The following is a 14,730-nucleotide window of genomic DNA, read 5'->3' as shown; positions in this document are numbered from 1 at the left end:
GAAGTGAGAATTGTTTTGGAAGCTGTCTTTTAGCTGAACTTATTCTAAACTAATGTATAATAGAATACAAATTATTCTACAAATACTCGTTTGTATTGCAAAATCCTAGAAAACATAATTCACTACAGGTAATGCCAATGATATTACATAAAAATCAATACATTTCAATATTGCTCAATTTCAAATATCTCATTTGCATCTTCCGCCAATCTCTTGTTGTTTAGAACTAATGCATCCTTGACTACAAGCCAGAATCTTGTTCAGAGCCTGAAGGATGAAGTAACTAAAATAAGAACGGAAAAGGACACTTTGCAGAAAGAACTAGATGCTAAAGTGGCTGACATACAGGAAAAAGTGAAAACTATAACACAGGTCAAGAAAATTGGACGCAGGTACAAGACTCAGTATGAGGAGCTGAAAGCACAGCATGATAAGGTAGATATGCTTTTTCTTTGTTTGCAAAGAAATTCTGTAAAAAACCTGTATGTTTTCATCTAGAGTCATGCATAATCTAGCTGATGATCTTCATGTTCCCTTAGTATAATATTATACGAATACTTACGTGGGAAGAGAAAAGCAGAAAATTACATTGTTTATTCTGCTGTTAGCTCAAACTGCCACAAAGCATGAACAGCATATCACTTAATACTTTGCAGTATTCTTAACAGAACTTTAGCATTCATTAGAATTCCTGGGTTTTGCCCAGAACTTTTTAAATGATCGGTTTGCATGCAGAAGCAACTTGTGAAAGTAATGACATTCTGATCACATAGTACTGTTTAGCTTGATATCGCTTGACATATTTCAGATGGTTGCCAAAGCATCAACTCAGTCTTTAGTAGAACAACAAGAAGAACAAGTTTCTGTCCAGGAAGTACAAGAGCTGAAAGACACTCTCAGTCAAGCTGAAGTGAAGACAAAGGCTTTGGAGGCTCAGGTTGAAAGTTTACAAAAGGTAAGAACAGAGTGAACAAAGTAAGAACAGTGAACAACTTCAGAGTACTGTACTATACTGCAATCTTAAATGCATAACTGTGAAGAATGTGAGGGTGTTTTTCTCTGTGTGTGTGTGTGTGTGCGTGTATGCACAGAAGTATGTGAAGTGACCTATTCGTGCTGCTCCCTTGTTGGAGGGACCTTAAACCTGGTTTAAATCCTGTGTCTAATGTGTCTCACACTGTTTCTTGCAATAAATAAGTGGGAAAGAGAATGCTATTCTCTCAACTATTGCATTCAGAGAGGACTGGACTCCTCTATTGTCAATCAGAACCTTTTTAACCTTAATACAGTGGCCAGCTAATACTAGGTTCCTTGGAGCTTGTTATGGTATGTATTTGCCAAAGTAGCTGGTTATGGCCAATAGCTGCAATCTCTCTCTCTCTCTCTAGACTATAGCAGAAAAGGAGACTGAAGTTAGAAGTCTTCAGGAGCAGATAATGCAGCTACAATCAGAACTTGCTCGTTTTCATCAAGATCTGCAAGAGAAGACTACACAAGAAGAACAGCTCAGGCAACAGATCACTGAGAAGGAAGAGAAAACTAGGAAGACCTTGCTTGCGGCCAAGCAGAAAATTGCACAGTTAGCTGGTATTACAATATTTTTTCTGTCCTTAAGGTGTCGTCTTCTGTTTGGGTTTTTGATTATTCCTGTGGAAAAGCATTTAGACAGGATGCTTGGGAAAATATGGACTACTTTATATTTTACCTAAAAGTTTTTTTTAGATTAGAAGTTACACGACTTGTTCTAAAACTTAAATTTTAATTCCTTCAGGAGATGGTAAAAGTATATAACTAGCTGTACACTGAAGGTAAAAGAAATTTTGCTTAGTTTTGGCCGGCCAACGTGATGTCATTTTTCATGCTTTTGTTGATTAGAGCAGATTGACTTTACTAACAACTCAAGTAATTCTCCTCTTCCCTCTTCCCTTCCCTAAGTGTACAGATGCAAAACATACTGCCTACTCTATTTTTAGTTGATGTTGAGATGAATGATGGTGTAAGAGCTTGCTGAAAACATCCTGTTCTTTTGTGACTACTTCTTTATTTAATTTTTTTATATATATATTTATTATATATTTTCATATTTTTAGTTTATTTAATTGCAATTAAATAGAAAAATGGCATGTGAAAGTTAAAATTACCTCTAAGAGCTCCTTTGATAGCTTAATGTTTTTAAGATCAAAATATGTCAGTAACCTATTAAAACAAGCAGTTATTCAGCATGCAGAGACTTAATAGGCAACTTTACAGTGGCAAGACTGAATTCTTTCCTATTCAATTAGGTACGAAAGAGCAGTTAACAAAAGAAAATGAAGAGTGGAAGCAAAAGAGCAGTTCATTAGAAGAGCAGAAGACTGAATTGGAGGTGCGGATGAGTGCGCTTAAATCACAGTATGAAGGTCGAATCTGCCGTTTGGAAAGAGAGCTTAGAGAGCAACAAGAGCGACACCATGAACAGCGAGACGAGCCACCAGAGTCTACAAATAAGGTACAAAATCCTTTTAGCTAGCTGTGCGAGAGGAAATAAGCAGCATGCGTGTCTCACGACTGAATGAGAACAACAGCTGTCAGTATGAGCACCATTGTCCAACTTGGTTTATTTTTGTGTATACAGTAGTTAATACTCAGGACTACTTTATGTGAAGGTGTTTTTTTCTAAACATCCTATATAGCAGATGGAAATTCTTGTCATAGGAATCCTACGCTTAAAAAAAAAAAAAACACAATACAAAAAACAAAAACAAAAAACCCAAGCAACAAACTGTGTGCTATTCAAGTTCCACTGTCCCCTGGTTTTGGAAATATACAAGCTGGCTTTAGTAAGGATTCAGACCTTAATTTAAAACTTATTTCCTGCCATGGTCAGAATTCCCAGTACTAACAAGCATACGGTTATATCATTCACTGTGAATCGACCAATGAACTGTCTGCGCTCTTCTGTCTAATTCTGTATTTTTATCCATGCATTCAGTATAATGGGTTCTAGCTGCTGTTGTCTCGATAGCTTCAGAAAATACCTGAGAAATTACTGAATTGGTTAACATACTTATTATGACTGGTATGACTTGTTTTGGAGAATTTGCAATAAACATGGAGTCTGACTAGGTATGCTAAAAAGTCTGTTAGAGAAATGATTGTTAGCAAAGAGATCTGACTGCTGAAGTATTTTACCAAATTGCTTGCTCTGTTCTGTATGTACATGGCGTGATGCTTCTGTTTCTTACTTAATAGGTCCCAGAACAGCAGAGGCAAATCTCGCTCAAGTCTACTCCAGCTTCGGGTGAAAGAGGAATGTGAGTTGAAGGGTTTGGGGATTTTGCAGAGTTTCTGTGGTTGGTGTTTCTTGGTTTTGTCTTTATCTAGTTGCTCTTCTTCTTAGTAAGCCACTGGCTTTTCACAATTTTTCTTAAGCAACTTTGAAGATATTGATTGACATAATAAGTTCCTCCTGTTTTCTCAGCTGCATTTAATCAATAAAGCTTTTAAGCTGTTAAATTGTCATATTAACCACCAGGAACATGGTATTTGGGAAACATAAAAGATTATTTTAAAATGTTTTCAAGACTTCAAGGTTCTTGAAGTTGTACAGTTTTGATTGTTACCTTTAACCTTTTTGGGTTGGGGGTGGGGGGAGGATCTTCCTTGTGCAAGAATCTCAAACATGAGAAACGGACTAAACAGATGGTAACTCTGACAACAGGTAAAATAGTCAAATGACTAAGCTCTAAAATGGAAAATATTACTGTATTACTAAGTTCAGATAACATACTCCCTTTCAGTTTTTATGACAGCATCCTTTTGAAAGCAAGGCTTTAAAAAATGTTTCTTGAAATTTGGCTGATCCTTGTCTCAACCAAGAGATGATGTTGCTCTGTATTGAGTGAATCAGTTTTAATGTAAGATGTGTTACTCACTGTAATAAAGACCCAGCACAGCTAATAGTACAAGCTATGCACTGCTCCTTTTGTTCTGCTTACAGATTTCTAGTCGATTACCTTTGAAGAAACCTGTCAAACTTCTAAGCTGGGCAAAATGCCACTGATAGCATAGTGTGTCCGTCTTTTTCCTTTTTTAACTATAAACAAATTTTGGAAGACAGTTCATTATGCCCTTGTCGGGCCTTTAAATTTTAAACCTTTCAAAATCAGTATTTCTGGCTATGATAATAAATTTACATTTGGTATTTTTCAAATCTGCTTTCTGTGCTACCATGGTGAAACAAATATCCTGTTTTTCAGCGCTAGCACTTCAGATCCACCAACAGCAAATATTAAACCAACTCCCGTTGTGTCAACTCCAAGTAAAGTGACTGCTGCTGCAATAGCTGGGAATAAGTCTACTCCAAGAGCCAGTATCCGTCCAATGGTTACTCCTGCTACAGTCACTAATCCTACCACTACTCCAACAGCCACAGTTATGCCTACAACACAGGTGGAGACTCAGGAAGGTAAGCATTTTAGTATAGTATAAGGATCTACAGTAATCATAAATGCTACCTTTGCCTTGAGGTCTCAGTAATTATTAGTTTGAAGGTACCTCAAATAGTTTTATTGTCCCTGCATCTCTTTCAATATTGCACTTTTATGACTGCTTCTGTTGCAACAAAGTGAATCTGCTTATTTAGGGCATTCTGAAATGGATAATGTGAACTCTACTAGATAATATGAAGATAGTTGAATGTGCTACTGTTTGCCTTTCAGCTATGCAGTCAGAAGGACCTGTGGAGCATGTTCCAGTCTTTGGAAGCACTAGTGGGTCTGTTCGTTCCACCAGTCCTAATGTTCAGACATCTCTCTCTCAGCCCATCTTGACTGTTCAGCAGCAGACGCAAGCGACTGCTTTTGTGCAGCCCACTCAGCAAAGTCATCCTCAGATTGAGCCTGCTAATCAGGAGCCATCCCCTACCATTGTAGAAGTCGTACAGAGCTCTCAAATAGAGAGGCCCTCCACTTCTACAGCAGTGTTTGGCACAGGTTGGTTTTATTTTACAGGCCTACCTTTTTGAATGGTTCCTCTTAAGTAGCTCCATTTGGACCCTTGTCAAACCACGCCTAAATTCAGCAAAAGAGTTTGCTCTTCCACCCCGCTGCCCCTTAGTTTATTGCATGTTTTACAAACTTCTGAGTTTAGGCTCCTTTCTTGAACCTTCAGAAACGGTACCTCTGAAATGCTGTTGTCAATGCGTTCCTTAAAGTAGAAAATAAAAACTCACATGTTTGTTTACCTATTCAGAGCAGCATTGGGGTTTAATACCTCAAACCTTGCTGCATCTGTTTCCATGATACTTTTGGAGCAAGGTTAATTTTAGGAGTCATGAGTAAGCTATGTAAGCTGAAATATAAAATATAGAGAACTCTAAAGCTACTCAGTGTGATAGACTGTTGCACATCTATTTGTCCTGCATAGTGTAGATGTGTTTCCCAGCTGATAACTGTTAAACTTCTCAATGTACTTGTCAGAAGGAAAAAGATGGTGGGAAAAATATTTTTGTTGTATTCTGAAGCTTACATTTGTGGTTAATTGTGAATGTAGGTTCAAGAGCATAAAACTTGTAACAAAAGGGGCTGGTGTTTCCATGTCCTAGGAAATGGCACAAGGTGATTCTACCTGATTCTATTTTCTATTATTTCTGCCATTCAGTGCAGAAAAAGAGGTGATCTTCCAGAGTGAAATACCAAACCTTTTGATTTTCTGTTTTGTACGTTTGTTGTTTGGAAAATAACTGAAAGGCTCTTCTTAAGTTTCAGCTACCCCAAGTTCTTCACTGTCTAAACGTCCACGAGAGGAAGAGGAGGATAACACCGTGGAAAACTCGGACCAAATTTCAGAGGAAACAGTGGATGTACCTCTTCCAAAGAAACTGAGAAGCATACAGAGAGTTGGACCTGAGGTTTGCAAGAAAATAAAAATGCTGCTACTTAATCTGTCCCTTTAGAAGATTTTAATGGGAAGAGCAAGTATATTACTTCAGAGCAAGTCAGTTAATTCTTAACGTGACTTTTTAATCTGTCGGGGAGGAAGCGGTTATGTTTGGGTATTGTAAAAGGCAGAGGTTATACCAGTTGCAATGAATGATGCAAATCTTAATGAGCTGTAGGATGGAGGAGAGAGAGCCATATCCTAGCATTGAGAAGGAAGATGTTAAAACATTTTTCAGTGTGGTCTGGAAGGTCATTATCTACAGTTATTCTGGGATAAAATACAGTGTACTTTAGGAGATGCCAGGGAAGCAAAGATGAGTTCCATGGCAAAGCTTAGAGGAAATGCATGTGAAATATTGGTGCAAGGGCATTGGGATGTCCTGCAAAACAGGAATGAACTTGAGACAGAACCTCACACCAGGCAATTCATGAATAATGTTAAAGAAGTTAAAGACATTTTTATTAACTCTGTATGAGAGGGATGTTGCATAACAGAAAAGGGCAAGATTGTGTAAGAACATTATCACTTAATTAGCTGAGAGGATGGAGGTGGAATGGGAAACCTCAAGGGTTCTTTTTTGGTCCTAAAAAGATTGAGAGACACAGAGGTCCAGTGGACTGGAATGGGGAAATTGTATTTCTCCAGGGCAGAGAAATGGGGTGCTAGATAAAAGCAGAGCTAGGGAATAATAGTAAAAGGGGAACAAAATGTTGCTCGTGATCTTTGTGGGAAAAGATTTTTTTTTTTTTTTTTAAGTAAAAACAAAAAATCTCAAACATGTTAAAGAACCAAACTTTAGGGCTAATGATGTGTTTTAAATGAGAAAAATACATGTTCTTTCAGGAGGAAGTGACAGCAGAAGAGAGCACTGATGGTGAGGTAGAAGCTCAAACATACAATCAAGACTCACAAGACTCAATCGGAGAAGTAAGCATATTTGAAAAGAAAAAAAAAAAATCTTCATTTCAGCAGAAATAGCTCTTTCCCCCCCCAACTCTCAATATTTTTAGAAGTGAAATCTCAAATCAGATCCTGCACGTTTCCAGTGGAAACCACTTATAACTTTTTAAAGTTTAGACTTGCAATGTTCAAGGATAGTCAATTTTTATTGCACTCTACACATACCTATATAATTAACATTCAGAATGTTAATGAAGCTTTGCAATTTTGAATTGTAATTCAATGTGTTGTTTTAGAAATCCTAGTATCCTTAACCCAGTTTTATATAGTGAAACTGAGATGTAGAAGTTAAATGAGTCACAGTCATAAAATGGAATTGGAGTTTTCAGTTCTTCGCTTACTCCTTTGTAGTACTTCCTTTGCTTTCTGGCTTTTCTTGTACAGAAAGATTTGACAAATCCTTGAGCAAGCTTAGTGGGTCATGGGTCATGATGTGATAAACAAAGGGAAAAAAAAAATGTTGGTTTTGTTCTAGTTCTGTAAAATGTCCATTGTAGCTGTGTTAGGACAGCCAAACATAAGTGAAATCCATGAATTTAATTTCCTTTTACCTCAGAAATGAGCAAAAGTGTTATGGTAATTCCCTAACTTGGCAAAACTTCATGTTGAGGTATGGAATCTATTTTCTTTACGTAGTGGTGGGTACTGAGTCTTTAGTCAGGCATTTCCCGCCCCCCCCCCCCCCCCCCCCGTATCCTTCACAGCTTAAAAGGTATGCCAAACATTTATCTCCCTATTAAATCCCAGCTGGGTGCTTTCTATTCCACAAGTGTCTTTAACGTTCTTTAATTAGCAGTTCTAGCATTCAATGTGATTATTTGAATTCTGCTGCTAGATAACCATTTGCAACATTAGTGACATGTTATTCAGAAAATAGCAGAACCTAGTTATCATACTTAAACCAAAAGACTTGAATGCTACAAAAGGTATGTGGTAGAGTCCCAAATATTTTTTCTTTTTTTTTTTTTTTTTTTTAAAAGAGGTTGTGGAGTACTCTCCCTGATGCGTTTTATTTTTGAACACTTCTAGTCATACTTGTCAGATTCGGTTCAAATGTTTTGAATATACATATGTGCTTTGAATATACATACATGCTGAATGGAAAGAGAACTATTGGCTAGCTCTGTGTTTGGCTGTCATGCGAATTGCATTACTGTTCCTCCAGACCAAAAGACCTCTAAAACAGCAGCTCAGAGTTCATACTTAGAAGAGAGATGGTTGTTCCTTGATCCTGGGGAGACTTTTAGTTGTCTGTAGTTGATTGCTGACAATCATCTGTAGCATTCTCTTTTGTCCTCTCCTATCTTGGTTAGTTATTAAGAAACAGTGATAACTAGTGTTTCTCTTGTAAGCATCAGAGTCTGTTTCTCTTCTCCTTGTCCCATGACCAGTTCTGTGCACTGACAATAACTGGCGGTGTTGGTGGTGTGCTCTGAGAGTGTCTCTAAGTAACCAGGCAATTGTTCTGGCTGGATGTGAAGTAAGGGCGGAGTGCTTCCTCAGCTGTCAACAATGCTCTGTGTATCTGTATTTGCTTATTGTGCAGGTGTTGGTGATAGCTCCTTGGTTATCTGAAATAGATGGGTAAATATTTAGACAGCAGCTTTTTATGGATGTGCTTTCAAATGCTTCATATACGAATACAGTATCCGTAATGATAGCACCCATCCCAAATCAGATTTGGAAGTGAAGGACAAAATACTTGTATTTGTGTTGTAGAGCAGGCCTCCATTTGGTCGAGGTTGAGAGCTAGGAGTGGAAACAGGAAATACAGTGGACCTTTTCCTGAAGAACATTTTAAGAATTGTGTATGCTGCATTTCATTTTGTTTCTTGCGGTAATTTACTTTTGTCTTTTACAGGGCGTTACACAGGGGGAGTACACTCCCATGGAGGATAGCGAAGAAACTTCCCAGTCTATCCCAATAGATCTTGGACCTCTTCAGTCAGATCAACAAAATACTTCTTCATCTCAAGACGGTCAATCCAAGAGAGATGATGTCATTGTAATTGACAGTGATGATGAAGATGATGATGATGAAGAAAACGAAGGCGAGCAGGAAGTATGTATATAATGGAATTTATCTATGAACTACATTATTTATGATTTTGTCTTTGATCAGATGTAAAGGTCATCTGGCAGGACTAATTTAATCAAAATTTTTTTTTTTTTACTGTATCAATAGTCTGTATTTATGTAGCCTGAACTTCTAGTGTTTTAAAGATACTTGCTCATTCAGCTTGATTTTTTTTGAAGTCATAAAATTCCACAGTGCCTCTAGATTATCTATGACTGTTCAACATACAAGGATGGCCTCTCTGAGGAGAGGCTGGGGGCTGCCCCATGCTGGACACAGCCTGTTCAGCCTGTTCCAGCTGGCTGTGCAGTGGCCGCACTGCAGGACACAGCTGAGCCTATCAGCTGGTGAAAACATACATAAGAAAGGGCAAAAAGCTGCATGTGTTAGTGCGAGGAGGGAAAAAAAAAACGCGAGAAACAATCCCGCGAACACCAAGGTCAAAGAAGAATGAGGGGAAGGAGGTGCTCCAGGCATTGGAGCAGATATTCCTTGTAGCCCATGGAAGAGACCACAATGGAGTGGGTATTTCCCTGCAGCCTGTGGAGAGGAGGGTATTTCCTGAAAGAAACTGCAGCCCATGGAGGAGTAGGCTCTACTGCCAGGAACCGTGGCCCATGGAGAGGAGCCAATGCAGGAACAGGTTTATCCCAATGGACAACAGCCCTTCAGTGGGATGGACCCACTGCTGGAGTAGTTCTTGAAGGACTGCAGCCTGTGGAGAGGACCCATGCTGGAGCAGGGGGAAGAGTGTGAGGAGGAAGGAGTAGCTGAGAGAAATCATTATGGACTGCCCACAGCCCCCCCATTCCTTGTCCCCTCTAGCCTGCTTGGGGTGGGGGAGGAAGAAGAGCAGTTGGGAATGAGGGAGTGAAGCTGAGCCTGGGAGGAAGAAGGAGGTGGGGGGAAGGTATTCTAGTTTTTGTCTTTGTTTCTCACCATCCAACTCTATTTTTAATTGGCAACAAATTAAATTAATTTTCCCCGAGTTGAGTCTGTTTTGCCCATAGTGGTAACTGGTAAGTGATCGGCCTGCCTTTATCTTGACCCTCAAGCTTTTCCATCTTATTTTCTACCCTTGTCCTGTTGAAGAGGGAGTGAGGGAGTGGCTGGGTGGGTGTCTGGCAGCCAACCAAGGTCAACCTACCACAGCAATCGAAAAATACATACGTGTACTCTGTGGATAATAAATGCTGAACATCTTCAGAAAGAGATACACAGACAGAGGTGGTCTGTGTACCATGAAGTGAAGTGTACCACTTCAAGATTTGAAACTATTCCTTTCCCCACTTCCTTAAGGCTTTTTTATGGTCTCATCATAGGACTACGAGGATGAGGAAGAGGAAGACGAGGATGATGATGAAGACACAGGGATGGGAGATGAAGGTGATGACAGTAATGAAGGAACTGGTAGTGCTGATGGTAATGATGGATATGAAGCAGATGATGCTGAGGTGAGATTTGTACCTTTTTTATAGCCTGTTAAATTTCTTGAAATAAATTGGTGGTGTAATGCATCTGCACAGATTTGAAGACTTGAAGGAGAAAATTTTAGTAGGAATTCATCCCAGAAAATTGAAGCTGCTAGTAGGTGATAGTAACTTCTGTTATAACTGGTGTTTTCACAAGAAAAATCAACTTTGAATGCTTAAGAGGGCTGAATGAAAATGCAAAGTACAGGAGCCAGCAACAAATACTGTAGTTAGGCAGTTTCTTCAAAAGCTGGATATGTCATCATCTGTTACTATTAAATGATGATGGCTACATTGTTCGCATTTGTTTATGTACAGTTATGCAAAACTTCTGAAATTTCATACAGTTGTATACATTTACCTGATTTTATAGATATTTACAGAAATATTTGAAGATTTTCACGTATTTTACTTTTACTTTCTGAATACTTTTGTACTGCTTTTGTATTCTCTTTACAGCCTATAAGTTGTTTAGTGCTAAGTCATATTATGTTTATGCGGGTTTTTTAGGGTGCTGACGGTACAGATCCTGGAACAGAAACTGAGGAAAGCATGGGAGGAGCTGAAAGCAACCAGAGGGCAGCAGATTCTCAAAACAGTGGTATGGTTATTCCATGATTTTTCGAAGTCTGTGTTTGTAATGGGGGGAAAATGTAGAAGCTGTTTCGCGTGTGTTAAAATGTGCACTTAAGAGTAAGAATATAAGGCACAATGCTAAAGACCATTTTAACCTGAAATGTAGATTCTTTTGAAATGTTCTTTTCTGGATTTATTCTATGTCCCTTTGAAAACCCTGCAAGCTTTGGTTGCTATGGAAACTGCTGTTGATGGCTCGGTAGATTAATCTCTCTCTAAATCAGTACTTGTATGATCAATAGTTTGTTTTGGTGCTGGTGTTGTCACAAGTCCTCTTTTAAGTGATTTTAAATAACAGTACTGAGCTGTCCCCAGTGTTTCAAGGGTAAAAATGTCTGTGTTAATGTGATAGCAGAATTTGAAGACTTGCCTTCATGTTTCCCACTCGGTTTGGAGGGCATGGGTTTATTCCTCTATACTTCTGTATGTTTTAGGAGAAGGGAGTACAAGTGCTGCCGAGTCCACTTTTCCTCATGACAGTTCAAGAGAACAGCAGCCATCATCTGCCTCAGAGAGACAGGCCCCTCGGCCCCCACAGTCACCACGCAGACCACCACATCCATTGCCCCCACGGCTAACTATTCATGCTCCTCCTCAAGAACTGGGTCCCCCAGTACAGGTATGAACTATCTCTAGGGGTTCAGAAGACTTAAATTACTGCCTTGGTTTCTTCTAAACAAAACCTAAGTACTCTGCCTGTTGTAAAAATAGATGACATCTATTTAGCATCCTAAAAATGGTAGCTGAGCAAACTGACTTAACATGTCTCGTCCTGCAGATTATGGCTGGACGGGGAACATTAAAAGCAGTTAGGCACTTACGATGGATTTGTATATTGAAATTATTATACCAGTGTTGTTTCACTCAGTGACTGCTGATATTTCTACTACAGAAGCTGTTCTTGAACAGATTGTAACTCAGACAGATTGGCAGGGATTATTTAGTCTCTGCCCCAATGCAGATTGGGCAAAGGAATGTTGTCATTCATTTTCTAAGTTAAACCTTTCAGTTAGTGCCTGACCCATGATTATACTTTGATGTATACCTATGGATTTTGTAAATAAAAACATTACAACGTGAATTTTGCAAAAATACCCTGACTGAAATTATCCTTTACCATAACTTGTTTTGAGGCTTGGGGCCACAATATTTCTGTGTTCAAGTTTTCTGTCCTCAGTAGAAAGTTGAATAAAATAGTAATGTTACTCACCCAGAATTTAAACCTACGTGATTCTCTTTCATGGTTAGACCAGACAGCAGATACGAGATCTGGAGTAGCTGCTGCCATGGTTTATTCTTTAAGAAGGTGTGATGCTGTACTGAGCAGTGTTGTGCACTGACATACAATTGTTACACTTAACTCATTTAGCCACTATCCTTGGCTCTGATTGAACAAGTGTATGTTATTAGAATTCCAGGAAAGCATTCACACTACTTCATTTTGTCTTTACTATACAGAGAATCCAGATGACTCGAAGACAGTCAGTGGGGCGGGGACTTCAGCTAACTCCTGGTATAGGTGGGATGGTAAGTATATGAAAGTCTACTACTAAAACAAACCATTCGTAATTCTTGGGTTTTATTTTGTTTTTTGAAGAAGCCTAGCTATGGACTTCAGGGGTGGGATGGTTTCTGTAGTCTTGCAGAAAATATTTCAGTCCTGTTAATTTCTGTATTAATGGAAGGCAAATACTAGAAAACTTCCAGGAAGCTAAAGGTCTTCAAAAGAGGTTGAATTGGTTTTGTCTAAGGTGGTTTCAATTACTTGTTTTTAGAATCATTCTTTTCAAGTGGATATGTTACTGGAAAAAAACCCAAAATGTTTTCAGCCTCATCCTAAAGGAACAAGGATAATTTATGATTTCTGTCTATCTCCTTCAGCTAATTTTGAACCCTTTATTCAACTTCGACTGTATTTGACAGAATGAATGCAAGTTCAGTGAGGGAGGGGAGAGAAACTGACTGACTAAAAAAGTATCTTTTCTGAGATCAAAGGCATCAGCTCAGATTTTTTGATTCTGCTTGGCTTGCATGTACCTGTCATTCAATTTCTGCTTGGAACTGGCTTCAGTACCACTGATTTTTGCCTGGACAGTAACTGAGCACATGGGAGGGAGCTTAGGAGTATTTTAGAGAGAGAGGTTTGAAAGATATGGGAGGAAGACAGGGACATGAAGAGAATCCCTTATGAAGGATGAGGGAAGAGGGAGCTGAGGTTTCTGGTTTTGTAGGCAATGCAGGAACAAAGGACACAAGTCTATAGGGAACAGATGATTCGATATGTGAAAAATCCCATATGGTAGGTATATTACAGCAATCCAGATTAAGACAAACGATTCCTATCTATTTATGAGTGAGTCACCCTAAGATTCCTCTGTAATCAACAGGGAGATGTGGCACTTTGATGGTACGATGGTCTCATGGAGCAGATGTCTAAAAATCCTTTGAAAGATGGGTGCCCTGCAAGCGTATAGTTTTTATTTTGGTTTGGTTGGGTTTCTTTAACTGCCCGTAAGGGTGACCTATATAACTAGCTCAGATTTAGATGTCTGAAATTAGACAAGAGTTTTGTTAGAGCTAAATCTGTCTTTCTTTTGCTGGACAGCGTGCAAAAAGCAAACCAACCTTTAACTTGGCTTGGTAGAACCTGGAAATACGTTGTAGGCTCTCATAGCTGTCTCTTTTTTTTTTTTTTTTTTTTCCAGCAGCAACACTTCTTTGATGATGAGGACAGAACAGTTCCAAGCACACCAACTCTTGTAGTTCCACATCGTACAGATGGGTTTGCAGAAGCCATTCAGTAAGTAGATGCAAAAAGAGGGGGATGGGGGGGGGGAAGGCATCTATTTCTTTCTGGTTTTCAGTGGAATTAAAATAAATTCAAATGAACTGAACTGGTGGTTGGAGTAAGGTGCTAAAACATATCAAGTAGTGTGATAGATGACTGCACCTACAAATAAATAATCATTATTTGACCTGTGTATCATGAAACTTATCAGCAAATTAGGAGGCAGATCATCTCCAATCTATTGTAACTTACTGACTTAAGAAGAGAGTAAGCAAAAAAAAAAATAGGTTCTTCTATTTAATTTCCTTCCCTGCTCTTTCTCCCCTCCTCCCTGCCACCTAATATTACCAATAAAAGATAAAAGTAGGAAAAGTTGTCTCTGTTTTGGGGTTTTTTTTTGGATTTGGGATGGTTCTGAACATGTTTACGTGTTCAGCAATCCACTTAAAATCGTGAGAATTCATAGGATGAATAAGTAAAAAAAAAAATACTCTCTTCAGGGCTGTTTCCTGATTTCTGATGCAGTCCAAATAAGTTCGAGAAACTAATTGCTATTTAATTAGCAGTAGTGTAGCTGATTTTTATGGTCAGTATTAATTCATTTTGTCTCATGCATAATTTGTTCTCTTGTTTTGGTCAGAAAGTTGTCTTCCCCCCCCCCCCCCCCCCCCTTCTTTTCCTCCCTCCCCAATCATTGGAAAAATTGCAGAATTCCTTAAATCTTTATTTTGATAGTTCCCCCCAGGTAGCTGGAGTTCCTAGATTCAGATTTGGACCCCCTGAAGATATGCCACAAACTAGCTCGAGTCACTCTGATCTTGGTCAGCTTGCATCACAAGGAGGTAAACCATTTCTGTACTTTCTTTTCCATGGTT

At 38.8% G+C, this 14,730-nt stretch overlaps 1 protein-coding gene across 4 annotated transcripts in view; it reads left to right on the top strand.

Moving 5' to 3' along the window:
• Window positions 1-14,730, top strand: part of TPR (translocated promoter region, nuclear basket protein) — a 41,735-nt gene that overhangs the window by 22,300 nt on the left and 4,705 nt on the right. For 2 of the 4 annotated variants that reach the window (XR_015699118.1, XM_009463534.2), the window contains exons 31-46: window positions 225-435; window positions 809-955; window positions 1,389-1,587; window positions 2,283-2,488; window positions 3,232-3,293; window positions 4,239-4,447; window positions 4,701-4,973; window positions 5,742-5,890; window positions 6,766-6,849; window positions 8,744-8,944; window positions 10,282-10,413; window positions 10,942-11,032; window positions 11,502-11,686; window positions 12,526-12,594; window positions 13,773-13,867; window positions 14,591-14,697. Coding sequence is in view for 3 of the 4 variants with exons in the window: in XM_009463534.2 (XP_009461809.2) it covers window positions 225-435; window positions 809-955; window positions 1,389-1,587; window positions 2,283-2,488; window positions 3,232-3,293; window positions 4,239-4,447; window positions 4,701-4,973; window positions 5,742-5,890; window positions 6,766-6,849; window positions 8,744-8,944; window positions 10,282-10,413; window positions 10,942-11,032; window positions 11,502-11,686; window positions 12,526-12,594; window positions 13,773-13,867; window positions 14,591-14,697 (2,420 nt within the window). In the remaining variant the exon portion in view is untranslated. The remainder of the gene's footprint in view (window positions 1-224; window positions 436-808; window positions 956-1,388; window positions 1,588-2,282; window positions 2,489-3,231; window positions 3,294-4,238; window positions 4,448-4,700; window positions 4,974-5,741; window positions 5,891-6,765; window positions 6,850-8,743; window positions 8,945-10,281; window positions 10,414-10,941; window positions 11,033-11,501; window positions 11,687-12,525; window positions 12,595-13,772; window positions 13,868-14,590; window positions 14,698-14,730) is intronic. The other 2 variants (XM_087733815.1, XM_087733816.1) reach the window with 2 other exon arrangements.

The sequence above is a fragment of the Nipponia nippon genome, unplaced genomic scaffold (genome assembly GCF_047370975.1).
Source record: "Nipponia nippon isolate SJK-2023a ecotype South Korea unplaced genomic scaffold, ASM4737097v1 scaffold_5, whole genome shotgun sequence".
NCBI classification, from domain to species: Eukaryota; Metazoa; Chordata; class Aves; order Pelecaniformes; family Threskiornithidae; genus Nipponia; species Nipponia nippon.
This window is presented reverse-complemented; position numbering and strand designations above follow the sequence as displayed.